The following is an 18,188-nucleotide window of genomic DNA, read 5'->3' as shown; positions in this document are numbered from 1 at the left end:
CGAGATTGGCGGTTTTAGCTGGTGAGAGTCCAGCAATATCTAGACCCTTGAACCGGGGTGCTAGGTGCCTACCCACGCTCACCCTTTGTGTGGAGTCTTCCAAGGAACTCGGTCTTGAAGGAAGTAGTGAAATCATAAGCTAGTGGTACAGGGTTTTGCCTTTGAGTCTGATTAGGCACCCGTCTCAAAAAACAAAAACAAAAAAACCTAGTAGCCTAGGAATCTTTGGAAGTCCGGATGCTTGAAAGCTGGCTATTGAGAGGTGGAAACGTATTCCATTCGTAATGCTCTACTTTTTAAACAAGGAAAAGTGCATGCGCCACAATGATCGGAATACCCACAATAAAATTTTATGAGTATTATGATGTGCTGAGTGCTAGACACCTTGGCATACATCGGACTTTGGCCTTGGTTAGTCACTATTTTTATTGCTACATATTAAGACTATGGTTAAGTCTTATGTGTGTGAGCACCTGTAGTGTCAACTTATTAAAGTTGAACAGCATAGATAGGTAGGGATGTTGCATCCTTTACAAATTCCCAATAGAAAATGGAGTAACATTCCTATGGATTTTTTAGTAGGATTGTCCCGTACGAATTGAGGTCATGATGCAATCTGGGTTATGCTTGACCAATTGACGAAAATGACTCAATTCATTCCTACAAAGACAACTATGAAAAGCCACCAGCTGGTTGGTCTCTTTGTCGAACACCTTTATAAACTTCATGGTTTGTCCAATGAAATAGTCAATGACCAAGATCCTAAGCTCATTGACCATTTCTAGTAGATTGTTTTTCAAAAATTGAAAACTTGATTATCTATGTCATCCTTGGAATATCTTGAAATAGATGGATAAACAGAGCAGACGAAATAAACCATAGAGGGATATGCTGCGTGCATGTCTCTTGTAGGCAATTTGATTGGGAGTGTTACCTTCCTTAGATTGAGCTTGCTTGTAACAATGCTATTCGGCTATTAGTTATAGCTTGTTTATGCTTATGTACGATTATGAGCCCAAACCATCAATTGCCACAGTGCTTAGGGGGTGAAAATGTAGTCCATAGTTGACTTTCTGCATAATATGTAGGAGATGCTGACGATTGTAGGGAAAGCATTAAAATGGTCTAGAATTGTGCCATGTTTTATGCTAACCAACATCATACTCCTAGAGGCATGTGGGCTTACCTTAAAGTCCCAAAGGACTCTAATTCAATGACTACTAGAAAATGCTAAAAATTGTCTTTGAGGTATTATGGTCCTTTCCATATTAGTATGAAAATAAGTAATATATCCTATGGCTTGGATTTACCTTTGGAAATCCGAGTTCACATTATGTTCCACGTGAGCCATTTGAAAGAACAACTGGGGCAAGGTGAGCCAATAGTTTCAATTGAGGACGTTTCACAGCTTCAGGATACTGCTCATCATGTTCCACTTGAACTCAAATTGATTCTTGACCTTAGGACTAAACAATCTTGTCGGATCATTTATCCGGAGTATTTGGTCAAGTGGAAAAACTGCCCAGAGGCAGAGGCTACTCAAGAGTCGGTATGATCATTGAAGAGTAGCTTTGCTCACTTTGTTCCTAAGAATATTGCTGAGGATAGCAATCATTTATAAGAGAGAAAATGTTACATCCTTGGACATCCGGGTGGGGGCTAGTAGCATTGGTCATAGTGATCATGAAGTGACTTAGTGCGAATGCACTAATAGCACTTTAGGGTTAAGGCAATTGAGTCCTATTTAAAGGAATCAAGGCCCTACTGTGCACGTTTATTATGTGATTACCACTCTTGGACTCTTAGCCCGTTGGTCGATGTATCCATACACCGGGATGGTGTGGGTTGTTGGTATGAGACACCAACCCTTGGGATGTGGTCGTGACTCGGAGTGCTACTAGCTCCTAGGCTCAAAGGTGAGCTCAATGGTAAATCTAGCTCATAGGATGTTTCATATATCTTAGTGTGGGGTTCTTGATATTGCACCTGTGAGCACAAGCCACCTAGTGCTGCATATCCTCTTGTCAGTCTAGTATTTGCTGCTTCCCTCATAGAGAAAGTGGGACTTGTAAATAGCACCCCCAAATATGTATATGAATCCACATACTCCAATTCCTCTTGCCGACATGTGAGTTTAGGTGTTGATCTTGTGACCCATTGTGATGCAGTGTTAAAACCCATCACCTTGGTTTTACCAAGGTCCACTGATAGCCCACTATCTAATGCATAAGAGTGTACTGTATCCAAATGTCCTGTAGTCCCTATGGGGAGGGCATGATCCTAGGCTGAGTATGTCCTCTAGTGTGTGTGGAGTGTAGAAAGCTTTGCAGTGTGGTTGAATGTAGGATGGAAGTCAAGTGGGAGGTAAGTGTCGCTAGAGATGTGGTGTGCTCGAATTGAGGCAGACCATTGTAAACATGGTGACTCTATATGTTAACTGGATATGTGTGATAGCTTTTGCTTGTCTGTGTGGTGAAGTGGCTATAGTGAGAGAGAAGTAGATATGATTTGGGCCATTTGGAGGAGGAGGGGTGGTGAAGGATGTGAGTAGCTTCATCCCACCTGCTGTGGGTAGGTCCCTTAGTGGAGGTAGAGTGGTGGCTAGCCCCTAGCTTATTGGCATTTGGATGGGTAGCAAGGCCAAGGGCCATGGAGAACCCATGGTCATGTTGCTATTGGATGGCTATCATAGTCTATGCCCTTCTTGACTTTGTAGGAGATGTTGGATTTGTTTGTTGGACCACTGATGGATTTTAGTCCACAAGCACACCTTGTTTCTTTTGAGACACATGAGCATGTGAGCTTGGATTGTCTACTTCCATAGAGGCCCACCCTAGTCTTCCATGGAGCCATCAAGCCAAGTGGATCATGGATAGTGGAGCCACACATCACTTGTCTCTTCTTCAAGACATCTTTATCTTGTGTGAACCAGTGATGGGAGGTCTATCATAGGAACGGTTCCTTAGCCAAGCTATGAGGCATTGACATTGTTAAGTTTATACTAACCAAGGCCTTGATCTTGCTACATTGATGATGTTTAAGGTGTGTCCTAGTTAGGGTGATTCTTTTATCTATCTACCATATTTGCCTCTTGGGGGGAGTTGTATTTTTCACTTCAACTATGGTTGAAATCTTAGATGACAAGACCCATCTAGTGATGGATTGAAGCAAGTATAGCACTAATGGTCTCTGTCTGATTAATAATTCTTTTCACAATCTACTACGAAAGTCTCATCTCCATTGCATACATGGTTTGGATCACTTATTGATGATGAGCACCTTTGGCATTATATGCTAGGCCACCTTGGCTACAATTTTGTTTAGTATTATTGAGGCAGCAGTTAGTTGAGGGTGTTCCATGCCTAAAATGGCTAGGGATGTATGTTGAGCGTGTAAGCTAGGGAAATAACACCAAACCCCTTTTGTGCAACATTCATTCATGGAGACAAGGGGCCACTTAGGTTGATTCATCTTGACTAGAGTGGTAAGTCATCCACACCATTCATTAATGGTTCACAATATTTCTTTTTGATAGTGGGGTAATAGTATGGTTAAGTGGTACCAAAAGCTGTGTCATTGACAATACTTTTCTTAAAAACCTTATTCATGATATAGGCTAGTTGACTCAATGCTATAAGTAAACTAAAGTACTTTTCAATGATATAAATTAATATAAGTAGTTTTGACACTTCTAGGCATATGCTTCAAAGCATAACACTATCCTAAGAATATTCTAAAAGTGGTTTGATTAAAACTGCTAAAATAGTGGAAAATGGTACCTCCTAATTGTGCTTTTACCGAGTGGTTGACTACTCGACATATGTGGATATACTTTCTTAAAGATAAAATTGAAGCTTTGATCTACTTTGCTGGTTGGGTGTGGCTACTGATGAATCGTATGGTGTCCCATATATAGACAATGTTGAGATGTCAAGCTCTACATGAGCTAGCATCGACTATATACCTTGGAGATGTAGGACTTTACTTATTGGCATGCTAGGTGAGTGACATGGAGGATATTCTATAGCTGGGCTACACCCACATAGTCCACTCTTGGGTATGGTACATTCATTATGCCACCTTATCTACGTATAGCATGTTCACACGTAGTTACCACATGTACATATTAGTCTTTTTTATGATGTTATAGCTTAAGTCTTTTGTGTGGAAGAAAAAGAAGATTTCAGCCCTACTTTGTGTACTCAAGTCTCCATTGCGTGTATGCGTGCCTTCTTTGTTGCTTCATCATTCTCCCCTCTTGTTTGTTTACATGGTATCGGAGCAATTCCACGGCTGTGCGGAGCTCAATTGAAGGCTGAGTGAAGGTGATAGAGTATGAAAGCAAGCGAGCAAACAATATGTAAGAAGCTGTTTAATCTTGTTTAGTTTACCTAGGAATATAGTTGCCGTAGGAGATTTGGAGGTTCTAGGGCTGCAATCTTTGATTGCAATGAAAGTTGGTAAGCAGAAAGAGTAGTTTATATATTGCAGACAAGCCCAAAGGACTTACGTGCTATGATTTTTGCCATTTGAAATCGTTTTGGCCTTCTTTTTAGCTTTGCACTTTGGGTATGCTGCAATTTCAATGGTGTTAACCGTTTATAGGTGTAGAGGTTACGGATTTTGAATCTATGAAGTTTTAAGTGTCTGTTGGATAGACACAGAGGGTATTTGTATATAGATTGTAGATTGCAGTTATTATTGTGCAGTTAGTTGAAAAGGCTATGTACTTGGTTGTATTTCACTTGATATTGGCTTGGTTGTTGCAGATTGTAGTTTTTACAAGGTTGCTTGTCTTGACAAAATATCTGACAATTTCAACCAGATTGTCACTGAGAAGCTTGATAAGAACAATTATCCAGTCTAAAAGTCTAGGATGATGAATTTCTTGAAGGGCAAAGGCATTTGAAAATACATAGAAGAAAACAATGCAATGGCATTTGAAGTTCCTTTGCCAAATGCTATTGTAGAACATATAAAGGCTAAGAAGGATTAGAAGCAGACAGAGTAAAGAAATGCATTGGCTATTAGTGACTGTCACAAATAACATAATGGGCTAGTTGTAAGAATCTAAAATCCCTACTATTGCATGGAAGAATTTGGCAAGGCTGTTTGAAGTAAAGATCAAGAGTATTGTGAAAGCTCTTGGATCTATCAGTATAGTAGTTGATGATGATGATGTTGTGTTTGCATGCTTAGGTGGACTTAGAGATGTATATAGGAGTTTTAGGTTATCTATGAATACTAGGGGTGATACCCTTGACTTTGCAAATTTGATTTCTATGTTGATACTTTAGCAAGAGAATCTTAGCTTAAATTTCTCTTCTTCTCAAAGCAAGAACAAAATTGAACATGTATTTTACGCTACTAGTGGAGGTAGAGATCATTGTCAAAGTTATATTGCACAACAAAATAAAAGAGAATAGTCACAAGGAAGGGGGAGCCAAATAGGGCAAGTTGTAAGTTTTAACAGATAATAGAATTCTAATGATAACAGTGAATGTTGACATTGCAGTGAGAAATGCCACATTTCTAAGAACTGCTTTAAAAAAAGGTTGAAAGTAGAGATGGAAAAGGGAAGGAAGGTAACTATGCTTCTACTCCTAGAAACAATGATGACAGAAGTGAGCAACTATTTGTCATGCAGACTATGATTATTGATGGTTCATCTAAGAATGATATATGATATGTACAAGGTGCCTCTAACCATATGACTTGTTATGGAAAGTGGTTTAGAGAGATTAGTAGTTTTAAGTCTCTAGGCTATGTGGAGACACGGAATGATATGACCCACCTAGTTACTCACATTGGAAATGTTCTTATGAGTATGCAAAATGGTAAAACAAAATACTTACCTAATGTGCTGCATGTACCAAACATAACTAAGAACTTGGTTTCCGTTGGCCAGATGATAGAATAGGGATTGCAAGTTCAGTTCACATTTGATGGTTGTCATGTAGAGGGCCCTGGAAATGGTTGTAGGTTGATTGCAAGTCAGCTTAAAATGAATGTTGCTATGTTCTCACAAGGTTTAGTCTTGTGGTTGACATTGAAATTTTATATAAATCGATCGGTCATGTAAATGTGTAACGCCTATGTAGTCAAAATAGATTGTGGATGGCTTATCAAAGTTTAGAGTTGATGGGATGCATAAAATATGTGTAGCATGTCAATTCGGAAAGTAGGCAAGGCATGCATTTCTATATGAAAAGAATGTATGCAAGAAGTCACTCAAGTTGATATATTTTGATGTGTGGGGTCCTATGAGGACTGCAACCATGAGTGGTTGCAAGTATTATGTTTCCTTAATTGATGATTATATTGGAAAAGTATGGTATAGCTTTGATAGGTTCATAGTAAACCACATTGCTTGATGATAAAGCGGAAGATCAAACATTATTTTTCTCTAATTTGAGGGTATTAAGCTTTGAAAAAGGTTAGATTATCATCAATGTGATATCTAGTGGGGGTTCTTGTGTGGTCTCAACCATGTAGCTCACTTTATGCCACCATTTAATGGTTTCATGCCTAACATTGTTCATAAGATTTCAGATAGCTCAGATGTTTTGTGTGTTAAACCTGACCATTCTATGGTGAACATGCCTTTTCTTGGACAGGCTATATTGTCTATAACTTTGTTCTTGGTGCCTATTCATATTGGGGCCCACGGGCAGGTTATTCTATTTTTGCTTTGGTGAGTTGCTCCTTCATAAGACTTGACAAATTGCTTAAAAAGAAGTATTTGCAAACTCATACAACTGCATTGATTACATGAAGGTGAAGGCTCACAAATCTTGTAATTCTGAATGTTATTTAGTAAAGCTAAAAGATGCTTGTGCATAAAAATCGTTTGTTATGTGATTCTTGATCTCCTGCTCTTAGCATTCTGCATTATGTTGTCCTCTGCAAGTGTTTTCAATCTGACAAATGAGGAATTTTTTATTTCATGGTTTGAAATTCTCCAAAGAACTGTTGTTCCTCTTGAGGTAATACCGATGACTGAAGCATATATTGCAAATATAGTAACTTTTGTAGGATTTACACAATGTTCACCTGGTTCTAGACTGGTTTATGGATCAACGAGTATCTGATGCCCATTGTTTAGTTCTTTTGCTTATGTGTATGTGCGTATCTATATGCAGGACATCCATATATAAAGTGATGCCTCTTGTTTATGTTTATATCAGGTTATGTTGGTATGCATTAGAGCTCGTGAATTCTGTTAGTTTTTTTCATGAATCAATAATTTGTTACAATCAAGTTACAGGAAAATGCAGACCTGGTGTTTGGAGGTGTAACTGTCATCTGTGGCCTCTTTGGAACAATTGCTGGAGGCTTGATTCTTGACTGGATTGGATCTACTGTTCCAAAAGGGTTCAAGGTTTGACATACTAATCAGATGCTGGATGTAATTCCATCTGTGTATGAGCAACTTTTATTTGTATACATCCCTAGTTTTTGTTGTTCTACAGTAGATCTCTGACAATTTGACATTTTTCTGCTTCAATGCAGCTTTTGACAATTGCGACTTTTCTTGGGACAGTTTTCTGCTTTGCATCTTTCATGTCAAAAACACTCTTTCTTTTTATTCCTCTTTTGGCTGTGGGAGAACTTTTCATATTTGCAGGACAGGTAAGCATTTTAAAGGTTTTCAAATAGTAATGTCTAGGTTTGAATGATTTCATTCAAAGTACTTGAATAAGTGACTTTTCTTCTTTTCTTCATGAGAATAATCTTGTTTGATGCAAGGGCTCTAAGGACCTGTTTGGATGGATATCTTCACCTCTGCTGCTTGATATGATTATTCTTGGTTTTTCCATCTTAAGCTTTTCCTGTGCATTTTTGCTTCTCTATACTAGTGTTGTGTGTTGCAAATTGGAATGGAAGAAAACAAAACACATATCATGTAGGGTGGAAGGAAGAAAGAGTACTTCAACAGTGCTCCAGGCAATGCACAATAAAGAATACAAAAGCTGAATATGGGGGTGAGCTGTTTGCTTCATTAAAACAAAAAGCTGACAGCAAATGGTGCTGGTAACTGCTGTAAACTGGTCATGCAAAGGTCAAATGCAGAATGACCAAAACACAGATAGAGACCAAAATGCAGCACAAGGGCCAAATGCAGAAGTGATGGTGACCAAAATGCAGAAATGAAAGCACTCTGAAAATACACCTGTTGAAGCCATGATGAGGGCGAAAGCAGCTGAGGCTGGTGCCTTGAATGAGGCTGCCTGGGGCTGAAGCAACACTGTCTAGCCTGGATAAGGTAGACAAAATTGAGCGGACCTTGCAAGTAGCAAAACAAAATTTTGGGACTTTTGTCAAAGGGCTGAGAGCTTATTTTGGCTTAGCTAGGCTGACCTTTGCTGTATGCACATATGAAATACAAAAAGCAAGGTGATGGAGGTGGCAGCTTTGGCTGATGCACTTTGGAAAAGGGAATGCTGATGTCTAAAGCTACAGGCTGGGCCAAACATATTTGCAAGCTGAAAAATAGGCGAATATATGTACACGACAGAATATATTTTTTGTTACATTCACACAGGTGATCTTACCCAGTTAGGTTTCCATGACATCAATTGGGAAGGTTGATTCATCTGATCTGAACTGGGTTCTAATTTGAAAAGATGCCTCTCCTGATAATGCATACACCATTGCAACTCATACCTGGTGGAAAAGGTGATTCCCTACAGTTGCATGAACTTTATTCTATGAGGTAAGGGGTCAGTATCATGACGGGCGTATGTATAATGTCACACTCCTGCACAAATAATGGAACAAAACTCAGATGGTGTATGCTAATTTGGACATGAATCAGTTGTTCCAAAAAGTCTGTATCATAATAAACACATGTTGTGGTATGAAGGCTAAATTTTTGTTCTACTGTTAACTTCGTGTTTTCATTTACCCTCTGTTTGTTTGAGTTTTTCTTTTTTCTGTGATGGGGTTGGGGTGGGGCAGGGTCCTGTGAACTTTTTGACTTTGCAATGCGTACCCATGTCTTTGAGGCCGCTTGCAATGGCAGTGTCAACTGTTTGCATCCATGTTTTTGGAGATGTTCCGTCTTCACCTTTAGTAGGAGCTGTGCAGGTTTCTTCTCCTCTACTTTTACTGGTTTACTGTTGGGACTACATACTTTGACAAGGTTTGAAAGTGATGACAATTTAGGCCATAACATGAATACCTGTCTTGCCTAATTTTTAATACTTGTGCTGTATTTTGAAATGTATTTTTGAGATGATTGACTGGTGTGAAACTCCAAAAGAGTTCTGATAGTATCCAAAGACTGCCTATTATTGCTCTCACTTTCTAGGCTTCAAAAAGCCTTCTAGTGATACTCGCGAGCTTCAAAATGACATCCATGAAGCATTGAATCTGAATCATTTCAACTTGACATTATGTTTACCTTTGGCCCAAAAACTGTAGGCACTTTTATCTGTTGGAAATTGTTAAACAGTTTCTTGAACTTTAAGGATCTTAAATCTGGAAGTGACATTGTGTTTTGAATTGTGTATTACACCTACAAGATTTGCAAGATGTGGACCTCTAAGCTTTCCCTTGCACCATTTATCTTGTAACCTTTCTATATGCCAGGTGCATGCATACAAGTGCTCCCATCCTACACCTCCCTTGTGCTAGATAGACAATAGATCTGACTTTTTAGGGATATCTTCTGCCTTATTAATTCAATTTTTCTAGGAAGGAGATCATCCACATGTCTCCGGAGAGGTGGGAGAGTTTACAGGATGAGTATGAGCATAAGGAGGAGAGAATCCTTGGTTGCCTGACTATCATTTTAGAAGCATGTAGCTAAATGTGCGGTGGTCTAAAATTATCATCTTGTCTTGGGTAAATAGTTTTGATAGAGTTGAGAATGCTTACCCTCATTTGCAGGCCCAATTCCCAAAGTTGAGAGGGTTGCCTTGGGAAGGTGGGGCAAATGGGTGGGATGAAATGCCCCCCCAAGATCAACCTGCGCACAAGACACAACACAAGCCATTCCCATGCCACAGAAGCCACAAGGGAATGGACATTAGACTTACCTCCCAACCACAAGCTCACCCCAAGTCTGGGGCCAGCAGTGTACGGGCCACATTTTCACCCAAGAGTTGGCCTCCCATACCACCAACCCACATTGTCCCAGTGCAAATGCCCCCCCAAGATCAACCTGCACACAAGACACAACACAAGCCATTCCCATGCCACAGAAGCCACAAGGGAATGGACATTAGACTTACCTCCCAACCACAAGCTCACCCCAAGTCTGGGGCCAGCAGTGTACGGGCCACATTTTCACCCAAGAGTTGGCCTCCCATACCACCAACCCACATTGTCCCAGTGCACAGACACAACATCCATTGGTGCCTAGAGTCCAAGCATAGTGATCACACAATGAATGTGTGCAAGTGGACCTTCATTCCTATTTTTTTTTCCCTGTAAAATGTGGCTGATTATATTACTAAAAAAAAACTGATTACAACGGAGTACTCATGCTCAATAGACCAAGATGGAGCTGATGAAAGCCACAGATACATCATATATACAAGCCTCTCAAGGCAGTCTGGGGGGGATAGGGGCAAGAAGCCCTGGGGGGGGGGGGGGGGGGGTGTATCGCCATCTGGGGCTGCCTGCCTGCATCACGAAGAACAGGTCTTGGCCACCCCAAGTGCGCATGAAATGACCTCGGAGATCCTGACGAGCCCTGGACTCGCCCTGCACCTGATCCCATCGGCCTCGAAGGGAGTGGATGATGGAGGTCCAGAGCTCTACTAAGGTCACCTATATTGAAAGTCTCTCTCCGCCAAAAGCCACCTGACACCGCGCCTTCCAGATATGCCAACGGCGAAGCTGCATTACGTAGGAGGAGGAGAAGCACCAACACGACGAGGCGATGTACAAGGCCGTTGCTAGGAGGACCTGGTTAACCACTAGGGCTCGGCCGGCTAGTGAGAGGCGAGCCGTGCTCCAGTAGGTCAGCTTCCTCCGAATAGAATCGAGGACTGGAAGAAACTGCTGGGCGGGAGTGATGTTGAGTCCCACCTGGAATCCTAGGTACCGGACGGTCTGTCCTCTGCTCACCCATCTAAATCCCAGTTGGACACCCCACTTCGTGCTAGAGTCTGGGTCTGTGAGGAAACCAACTGACTTTCGGAAGTTGATTTTTGCTCCCGCTGCAGAACAGAACACCTCAAGATCCAATCTCACTCTCTCCAGCATCAACTCGTTGTCCTCTATGTAGAGTGTTGTATTTGAGGAAGTGAGACATCGCCTCTGCAAAGAGAAGGAACAAGTACGGGGCGACCGGGCAGCCCTGTCGGACCGATCTCTCCAGTCGAAACTTGTCCCCTCGCCTCCCTTCTATGAGAACCTGCTGGTGACCGATCTGTAAAGTGCGGAGACCCCGGAAATCCAAGCCTAGGGGAAACCCAACATCACCATGGTGCCCTCTAGGAAATCCCAGTCCACCCTGTCATAGGCTTTCTCAAAGTCCAAGAGTAGTACGGCCAGTCTCTGCCCATTGTGCTGGGCCCACTCTGTCGCCTCAAAGAAGGTGAATACATTGTCCAGGATGCTCCTATCGTGGACAAAGCCTGTCTGTGTGTCATGGATGATGTCTGGAAGCAAGGGGCGTAGTCGCCAACCAATCATCTTTGCTAGTGCCTTATGGGCCACTGACAATAAGGTGATCGGTCTCCACTGGGAAAGCTCCAACCGGTCTTTCCCTTTGGGGAGAAGATTGATAAGGCCTGCAGAAAGACTCCTTGGCATCTGTCCTGAAGTGAAAATCTCCTGAAAGGCCATCAATAGGGGGTCCTTCACCATTTCCCAGAAGGTAGTGAAGAAAGCCTTAGAGAGGCCATCCTCTCTCGGGCATTTCTGCCCGTCTTGTGTATGGAAAGCCTCCTCTAGTTCCTTCTCTGTGAAGGGGGCTAGGAGGGAGCGTCCCATCTCCTCTGTGACGAGGGACGGGATGTTATCCTAGACTTGCTGTCTACATCGCTGTCCTCTAGCTGAGGCTGTCTCCTACTGGAAGAGGCGACTATAGTAGTCTGTGGCAATCTCCATCACCTCGTCTGGGCTAGAACAGGTCCTCCCATACTGATCTCGGAGGCTGCGTATCTGCTCTCCTGAGGTGCGAGACGGTTGCACTTGGAAAAACTCCCTGCACATCGTGTCCCCCTTCCGCGCCTAGAAAGCTGCTGAGGTGCGGAAAGAGAACTCAGGGCGCCTGTCCTCTAGGCCAGCAATGGCTGCTCGCGCACGCATCTCCTGTGCGTGGAGAGTGGGATCCCCTAGTGCCTCTTGTAATAATCTCTGCGTGGCTGCAAGGTTCCATCAGAGTACTCTCTCCTCCCAGCTTTGCTGCGTGGCTTGTATGGCTGCCTCTTGGCAGATTCTGCTCGACTCAGCTAGGACCTCTGCAACCTCCTTTGCGATCTGGCCCCTCCTGCCCTACTCTCTGGTCCAAATCTGCTCTATGTGTCTCGTCACCTTCTCCCTCCTATAGATCGAGTCAGGGATCCGACAAGATCGTGTATCTACGGAAGATGCTGGGGGATCTAGTGTCAGGAGAACCGGGCAATGATCGGACAACGTGGTGCCTGCGAACTGCCCAATCTGGCCTCCTCGAGAACCTCCCCACTCTCCCACGTAAAACCTGTCCAACCGCTCCAGCAGGACTCCACCTAGCCGCCTGTATCCCCAAGAGAAGTCCAACGACCTCTCCCTCCTGTGGAAGGCAGGGTCTATCCAGTTATCGCGTGCTCCTACTGCTAGTAGAAAGACCTCCCATGCCTCTTGCTCCTCCCTAGCCATGCCATGGTAGTTTCTCCCTTTGCCCTTCTGGTCCTCCAAAGCCTTCAGGTTGTTGAAGTCTCCTCCAACAATCCAGGAGTCCACCTCTGGGAGTCCTTCCGCGATCTCCACCCAGAACCTGCTGCGTGCCTTAACCTCCATGGGGGCATAGATATTAAGGACTCCAAGGCACGAGTCCCCAATATCCAATTTGATCCATAGCACCCTCCCTGACACTATCGTCTCGTGGTCTCGTACACAAGTGGTAAGACTCAGACCAATAGAGGTGCATACGCCTCCACTCCTACCGTGGGCACCTATGGCATGCTCCCAGTAAGTGTGCGAGCTGCGTGGGAGTACCTTCCCTACCCGCTGGGCCTGGGTGGAGGTGAGCTTGTGCTCCTGTAGAAGTAAGATATCGATCCATCCTGCAAGGGCAGGCTGCAACTCTTGCCGAACAATCAATTTCCTGGAACCACATGCCCCACTGCAGTGGAGGCTATTCACATTCCACGATGCAAGGTGTAAGCTCATGGGAAACCTGTGATTGACCGAATAGGCATCTGTTCGGTGTGGAGGCTGCTGATGAAGAGGAGGAGCTATGAGGCATACAGGTACGCTTTGCCGCCGGTCTGGTCGGCGAACTCCAATCCCCCATGGTGGCCCTCGGCAGGACCATAGGGGTGATAGAAGTTCCAAGTGGTACTATCAATGCATCTATCAGCCATGCTGAGAGTCAAGACTCAGTGCACTGGTAGAAACAGGGCCACCTGTGCCAGGGGCCACTCGATCACATCCCTCGGAAAGGGATGGATGAGCTGGTGGCTGTATGGGAGGGGGAGGACTGTTGATGCGAAGAGGATGTAGGCGTGTGTGGCTCATTACCTCCTGTGGGAGGAGGGGGGGTGGGTCTGGGGGGGATCGCCTGAACTTGGTGTGGATCAGGGGGGGATGCTCAGTACGGGGGGTGGTAGGGGGGAGGATTATCAAGGGATGGTGGGATGGACAGAAGTACATGGCGGGTGTGGGGGGAGGGGGGCTGGTGGCCCTGGAAATGGGGGGTTGTGGGCCAGGGTCAGTGGGAGAGGGGGCATGGGATGTGGAGGGAGGTGGTTGTGGGGGCTGTGGGGACTCAGGAGAGGTAGTCTAAGGCGTGGGTGGTGGATGTGGGGGGCTGCGGTCCTGCCGAGTGGGGCGGGCAGGGGGGGGTTGTGGAGTGCTCTGCCAAGGGGGCGTCGCACGCCCACTTGCTCCCTGCTGCCGAGGCTGGGTCTCAGATGCTGGCCGGGGAAAAGAAGGGTGACCGGGTGCCGAAGAAACCTGTTGTGGAGTGCAAATGCCTCCACAGTAAAGCCACTGTAACAAGGGACCATGTATATGACCCCCTTCGTGGACGCATATGGTGAACGGACAAGCAACTCGCGAGCTGCGTCTGTTGAGCTGAGCGTGACCATGAAAATCCCTTGGCCCATTAGGACCGCCTCCACGATCTGCGCTGTGCCGATGCGCAGCGTGGAGTGAAGCCAGTCCTGAAGCTAGGCCCTGGGGAATGTCCTACTACCTGACCATAAATCGCTGTTTCCTTTAGCTCCAGCTCCTTAGCTCGGATGGCTAAGAGCTGCTCCTCAAAGAGGATGACATGCAAGGAGTTTGACTGGGGGGCACTCGCTGAGTGCGCCGGCGTCTGACCAAAGGTTTCCATTGCACGACTCTTCTGAGGAAACTACCAATCACGTCGCGATGCTACATGAGGGGGAAAGTTGCTACAGGGGAGGGAGCAACTTGGAGGGTGGGGGGAACAATGGTGAGGGGGGGAGGGTTGCTGTTTTTGGCAGTTTGGGGGGGGGGGGGGGGACCCAGCAGGGCAGGCGGGGGGCAGCAAGACGGGCGGGCGGGGGGGCTAGCAAGGGGGATTCATTCCTATAAATAGGACTGAACTTCCATAATCCCAAGGAGCCCCTAGTGCGTTCACATGAAGTCACTTATGACCCAAGGTTGTGACCATTGCTATGGGCACCCATCATGGATGTCCAAGGATGTAATAAGTGGGTGGGCGAATGCATTTGTATTAGAAGGCTAGGCATTTTTGGCTATACAATCACATTGGGAAGAGGGTTTAGATAGGCAGGTTTAGATCAAGGCCTCTCCAGCAGCAAGACCCTATTGGTATTGCTAGGCATCACCTATCCATTCTTCAGGAATTTGTGGACCTTGAAAGATTGTTGCAATCCCGATAAAACACCCTTATTTCTTTGGTTGTTGATACAGGAGAGCCTAGCAGTGGTGACTTATTACATGCTTGGACATCTTGGGGGTGTTTGCAACATAAGCCATTGACCACTAACCATTTGGTCATGGGTTGTGAACACATCCTAAAAGTTAGGATGATTGAAGGGTCTTGTTTTTTGAATGTGCCCCTGGCTAGTGCGGTTAAGGACAGGTCTTATTGTTCAACATCTCTTGTGAGATTGACTCTTGGATTCCATAGTCTAGATGGAGGTATCTCCATCCACACCAGGATGGTGTGGCCTGACAATTTGGGATTTTGGCTCTATGGCTGGGAGGTGAGTCTGATGCCCAGCTCTTTATGTTTCAATGTATGCTTGTATAGCTTGTGCAATGTCATGTGTGGAAGTTGGAGATCTATAGGGGTGTTTCATTGGTATTGGAGCAACAACCTACTCTCTACCATGTGAACTGGCAACATGCACAAACCACCGAAACTCATTTGACATTGATGGTTCATGCTTGATGGGTCTACTCCACTCCCAAATACCCAAAATGCACAATCCTTGGAGAAACCCCCTGTTTTGCAGCTTCAACATATGAGAGCCTAGCAATCCACTGCCTAGACACGACCAGTTTTCAGTGTAATGCACTCCTTAACATGCTGCTGGGCCACCAACCTTTGTATGTGTGCATGGAAAATGCTGCAGTGCAGACAACCAGCATGAGTTTGCAGTCTCTGGATGCTCACCTCCACAGAGTCCAGCTTGGGAATCCTAGGAGGAGCATAAACTGAAGAATGAGTCTTTGGTAGGACAATTATCTTAAAATTTTCTAGAAAATTTGATTGCCATCTTGCCTTGGACAAAGCTTCTATCATTTATGACACCTGATTCTGAACAGAGCCTGTTTGAGTGCCATAGATAATGTTCTGGACTAAGAGTCAGAATCTGCTGCTGCTGATAATCTTGGTTAGGGCCTTGTACATAAACATGAGAAAAGTGATGGGCATCCATTGACTCAACTCCTGCCTATCTTCCCCTTGAAGAGAACGTGGATCAGACCTGCTGAGAGGCTAATGGGCATCTTGCTCCCAGGCGGTAAGTTTGGCTTGCTCAGGTGAGAAAAGATGGTTTCTGTCACTGCTGCCATTACAAAATCATGGAGATTGGCTAGCTTAGCTTGTAGAGTCCAGAAGCTCAGAGGATTCAGCACATGGCATAATGAACTTCTAGAGGATACTCCTGGACATGACGTATCACTTAGAGCCAGTTTGCTAGCTCCTTCTAGGTTCTGGCCCTCACAAGCAGTATGATGTAGTAGTAGTTGGGTCACAGACATAACTTGGCAGTCGAGTCTCCTACAGGCACAAGAGGGCTTCTTAGAGATCAGAGACGTGTAGATGGTACTTGCTAGTTTTTGTCACCTGGCAGCTTGTGTGGCAGCATTGTCACCTTGCCAAGGGCTATAGAAGAGCATACACATTGACTTCAAAATCGGCAGAGACATGGGGAGAGATTCTCACTTTGATGGGGCACCTGCTATCTGAAGGTCTTCTTGGAGTTTAAAGAGGCACCCCTGAAGTGGTGGAATTGTACTGTCCCACTGGATATTTTTATCTAGTTTCCACTGAGAAATTTGTATTGAAGCATCCATGGCCGTTTTTGTGATCAGTTTTTGAGATAACATGATAAATATATATTTTTTGCAAATAGAAGGGAATTTTTTTCAAGTGATTCTACACACTCCAACTGAAGGAAAGGATGACTTTTTGATGCCTTTCTGAGGATTGGAAGTACAGCCACATCCACTCAAGATGATCCCATATTAGATAGTGCAGTGGGCTTCCTTCCTATTGAACTATTGTATTCAGTGTTACAAAAACAGATGCTTGTCTATAGGGCCAGTCATTCTGACCAGGATGTCCCCCATTCAGGGATATCCTTGCCTGTATATCTAGATTTCCAACAGTAAACATTGTTGGTTCCTGCTCTTCTCAAATGTCAATTACTTGCAAAGTAGCACCAGTCCTTGTAATGCACCATAACCATTGTATTCAGTGTCATGAAAACATATGCTTGCCTATATTCTGACCAGGATGTTCCCCATTCAGGAATATCATCGCCTGTATATCTAGATTCCCAACAGTAAACATTGTTGGTTCCTGCTCTTCTCAAATGTCAATTAGTTGCAAAGTAGCATCCTCCCCATGTGGACTGAGACTCGGACTGCTCTGAGGCCTTGTGAGTTTCCCTTGTGAAAAAATCTGTAAGTTGCCTCTGGATAGGGCCTTGGTGTCCTGGAGCTGTACTCTTGAGGAGCGTCTCATGAAATCATTGTATCTCAAGGAGGAAGAGGCCAAGGCATCATCAATAAAATCCATGACTCTAGATAGTGGTCCAAACCCATCTCTAAACAGACAATGTAAGCAGCCTCAAATCTCATAGTGTTCTGGGAATGGCAAATGTAGTGCTCCTCTATCTCTGGCTCTACCTGACATATCTATATATGCGCTTCTCTGGTGATATGGATCTATAGCTACTAGTCTCAATCTCTAACTAATGTGAAGAGGTGTGGAGCTTGACCAATCTCTAACTGATGTGAAAGGTGGGTGTTCATGTATCTCGGGCCAACAATAAATCCATCATTTGTAGCATGGAGAAGATGCTCTTTGTAGAAAGCCATCTTTGTCCCCAGCTCTTGTACTAGTGCCAACCATACCCCGGGGGGGGGGGGGGGGGGGGGCGCGTAGCGTTTGTATGCTAGGGAGGAGGGGCCGCCTGTCATTGATGCAGGGAGGGGGAGGCTTTATAGAGGGAGGAGGTGGTAAGCCGGTGCCACCCGCCACGTGGGGGGGCTGCATGCCCCCCTCCCTTATCATTAACTCCACTCTCTCTCTCTCCCTCTCTCTCTCTCTCTCTCTCTCTCTCTCTCTCCCCCATGCACACGGCAGGGGGATGTTGGGATGAGAGATGGTGCATCGAGGGAGTACTGGAAGGGGGATAGACCGTCCATGCTAAAGCCATAAAGCTCAAAGCAGGTTGACATTTGTGTACACTAACATGAGGTATTGCCCTCTGTGGCAAGCTCTCGGGAGTACTCAAGAGTCTGTTGTGCATACCTATATCTGGATAGATCCTTTAAGCTGTGTATGTATGCGATTGATC

The 18,188-nt window shown here is 44.7% G+C and overlaps 1 protein-coding gene across 3 annotated transcripts in view; it reads left to right on the top strand.

Moving 5' to 3' along the window:
- LOC148022394 (putative sphingolipid transporter spinster homolog 2) overlaps positions 1-18,188 on the top strand; it is a 176,865-nt gene that overhangs the window by 94,697 nt on the left and 63,980 nt on the right. For 2 of the 3 annotated variants that reach the window (XM_087698025.1, XM_087698024.1), the window contains 4 exons: positions 6,618-6,694; positions 7,268-7,381; positions 7,513-7,632; positions 8,962-9,090. In XM_087698025.1, the coding sequence (XP_087554151.1) occupies positions 6,618-6,694; positions 7,268-7,381; positions 7,513-7,632; positions 8,962-9,090 (440 nt within the window). The remainder of the gene's footprint in view (positions 1-6,617; positions 6,695-7,267; positions 7,382-7,512; positions 7,633-8,961; positions 9,091-18,188) is intronic. The other variant, XM_087698026.1, reaches the window with a different exon arrangement.

The sequence above is a fragment of the Lygodium microphyllum genome, chromosome 17 (assembly GCF_053477565.2).
Source record: "Lygodium microphyllum isolate KBCC chromosome 17, Lygodium_microphyllum_v1.1.10, whole genome shotgun sequence".
Lineage (NCBI taxonomy): Eukaryota > Viridiplantae > Streptophyta > Polypodiopsida > Schizaeales > Lygodiaceae > Lygodium > Lygodium microphyllum.
The sequence above is the reverse complement of the archived record's forward strand: the minus strand, read 5'-3'. Positions and strand labels throughout refer to the sequence as shown.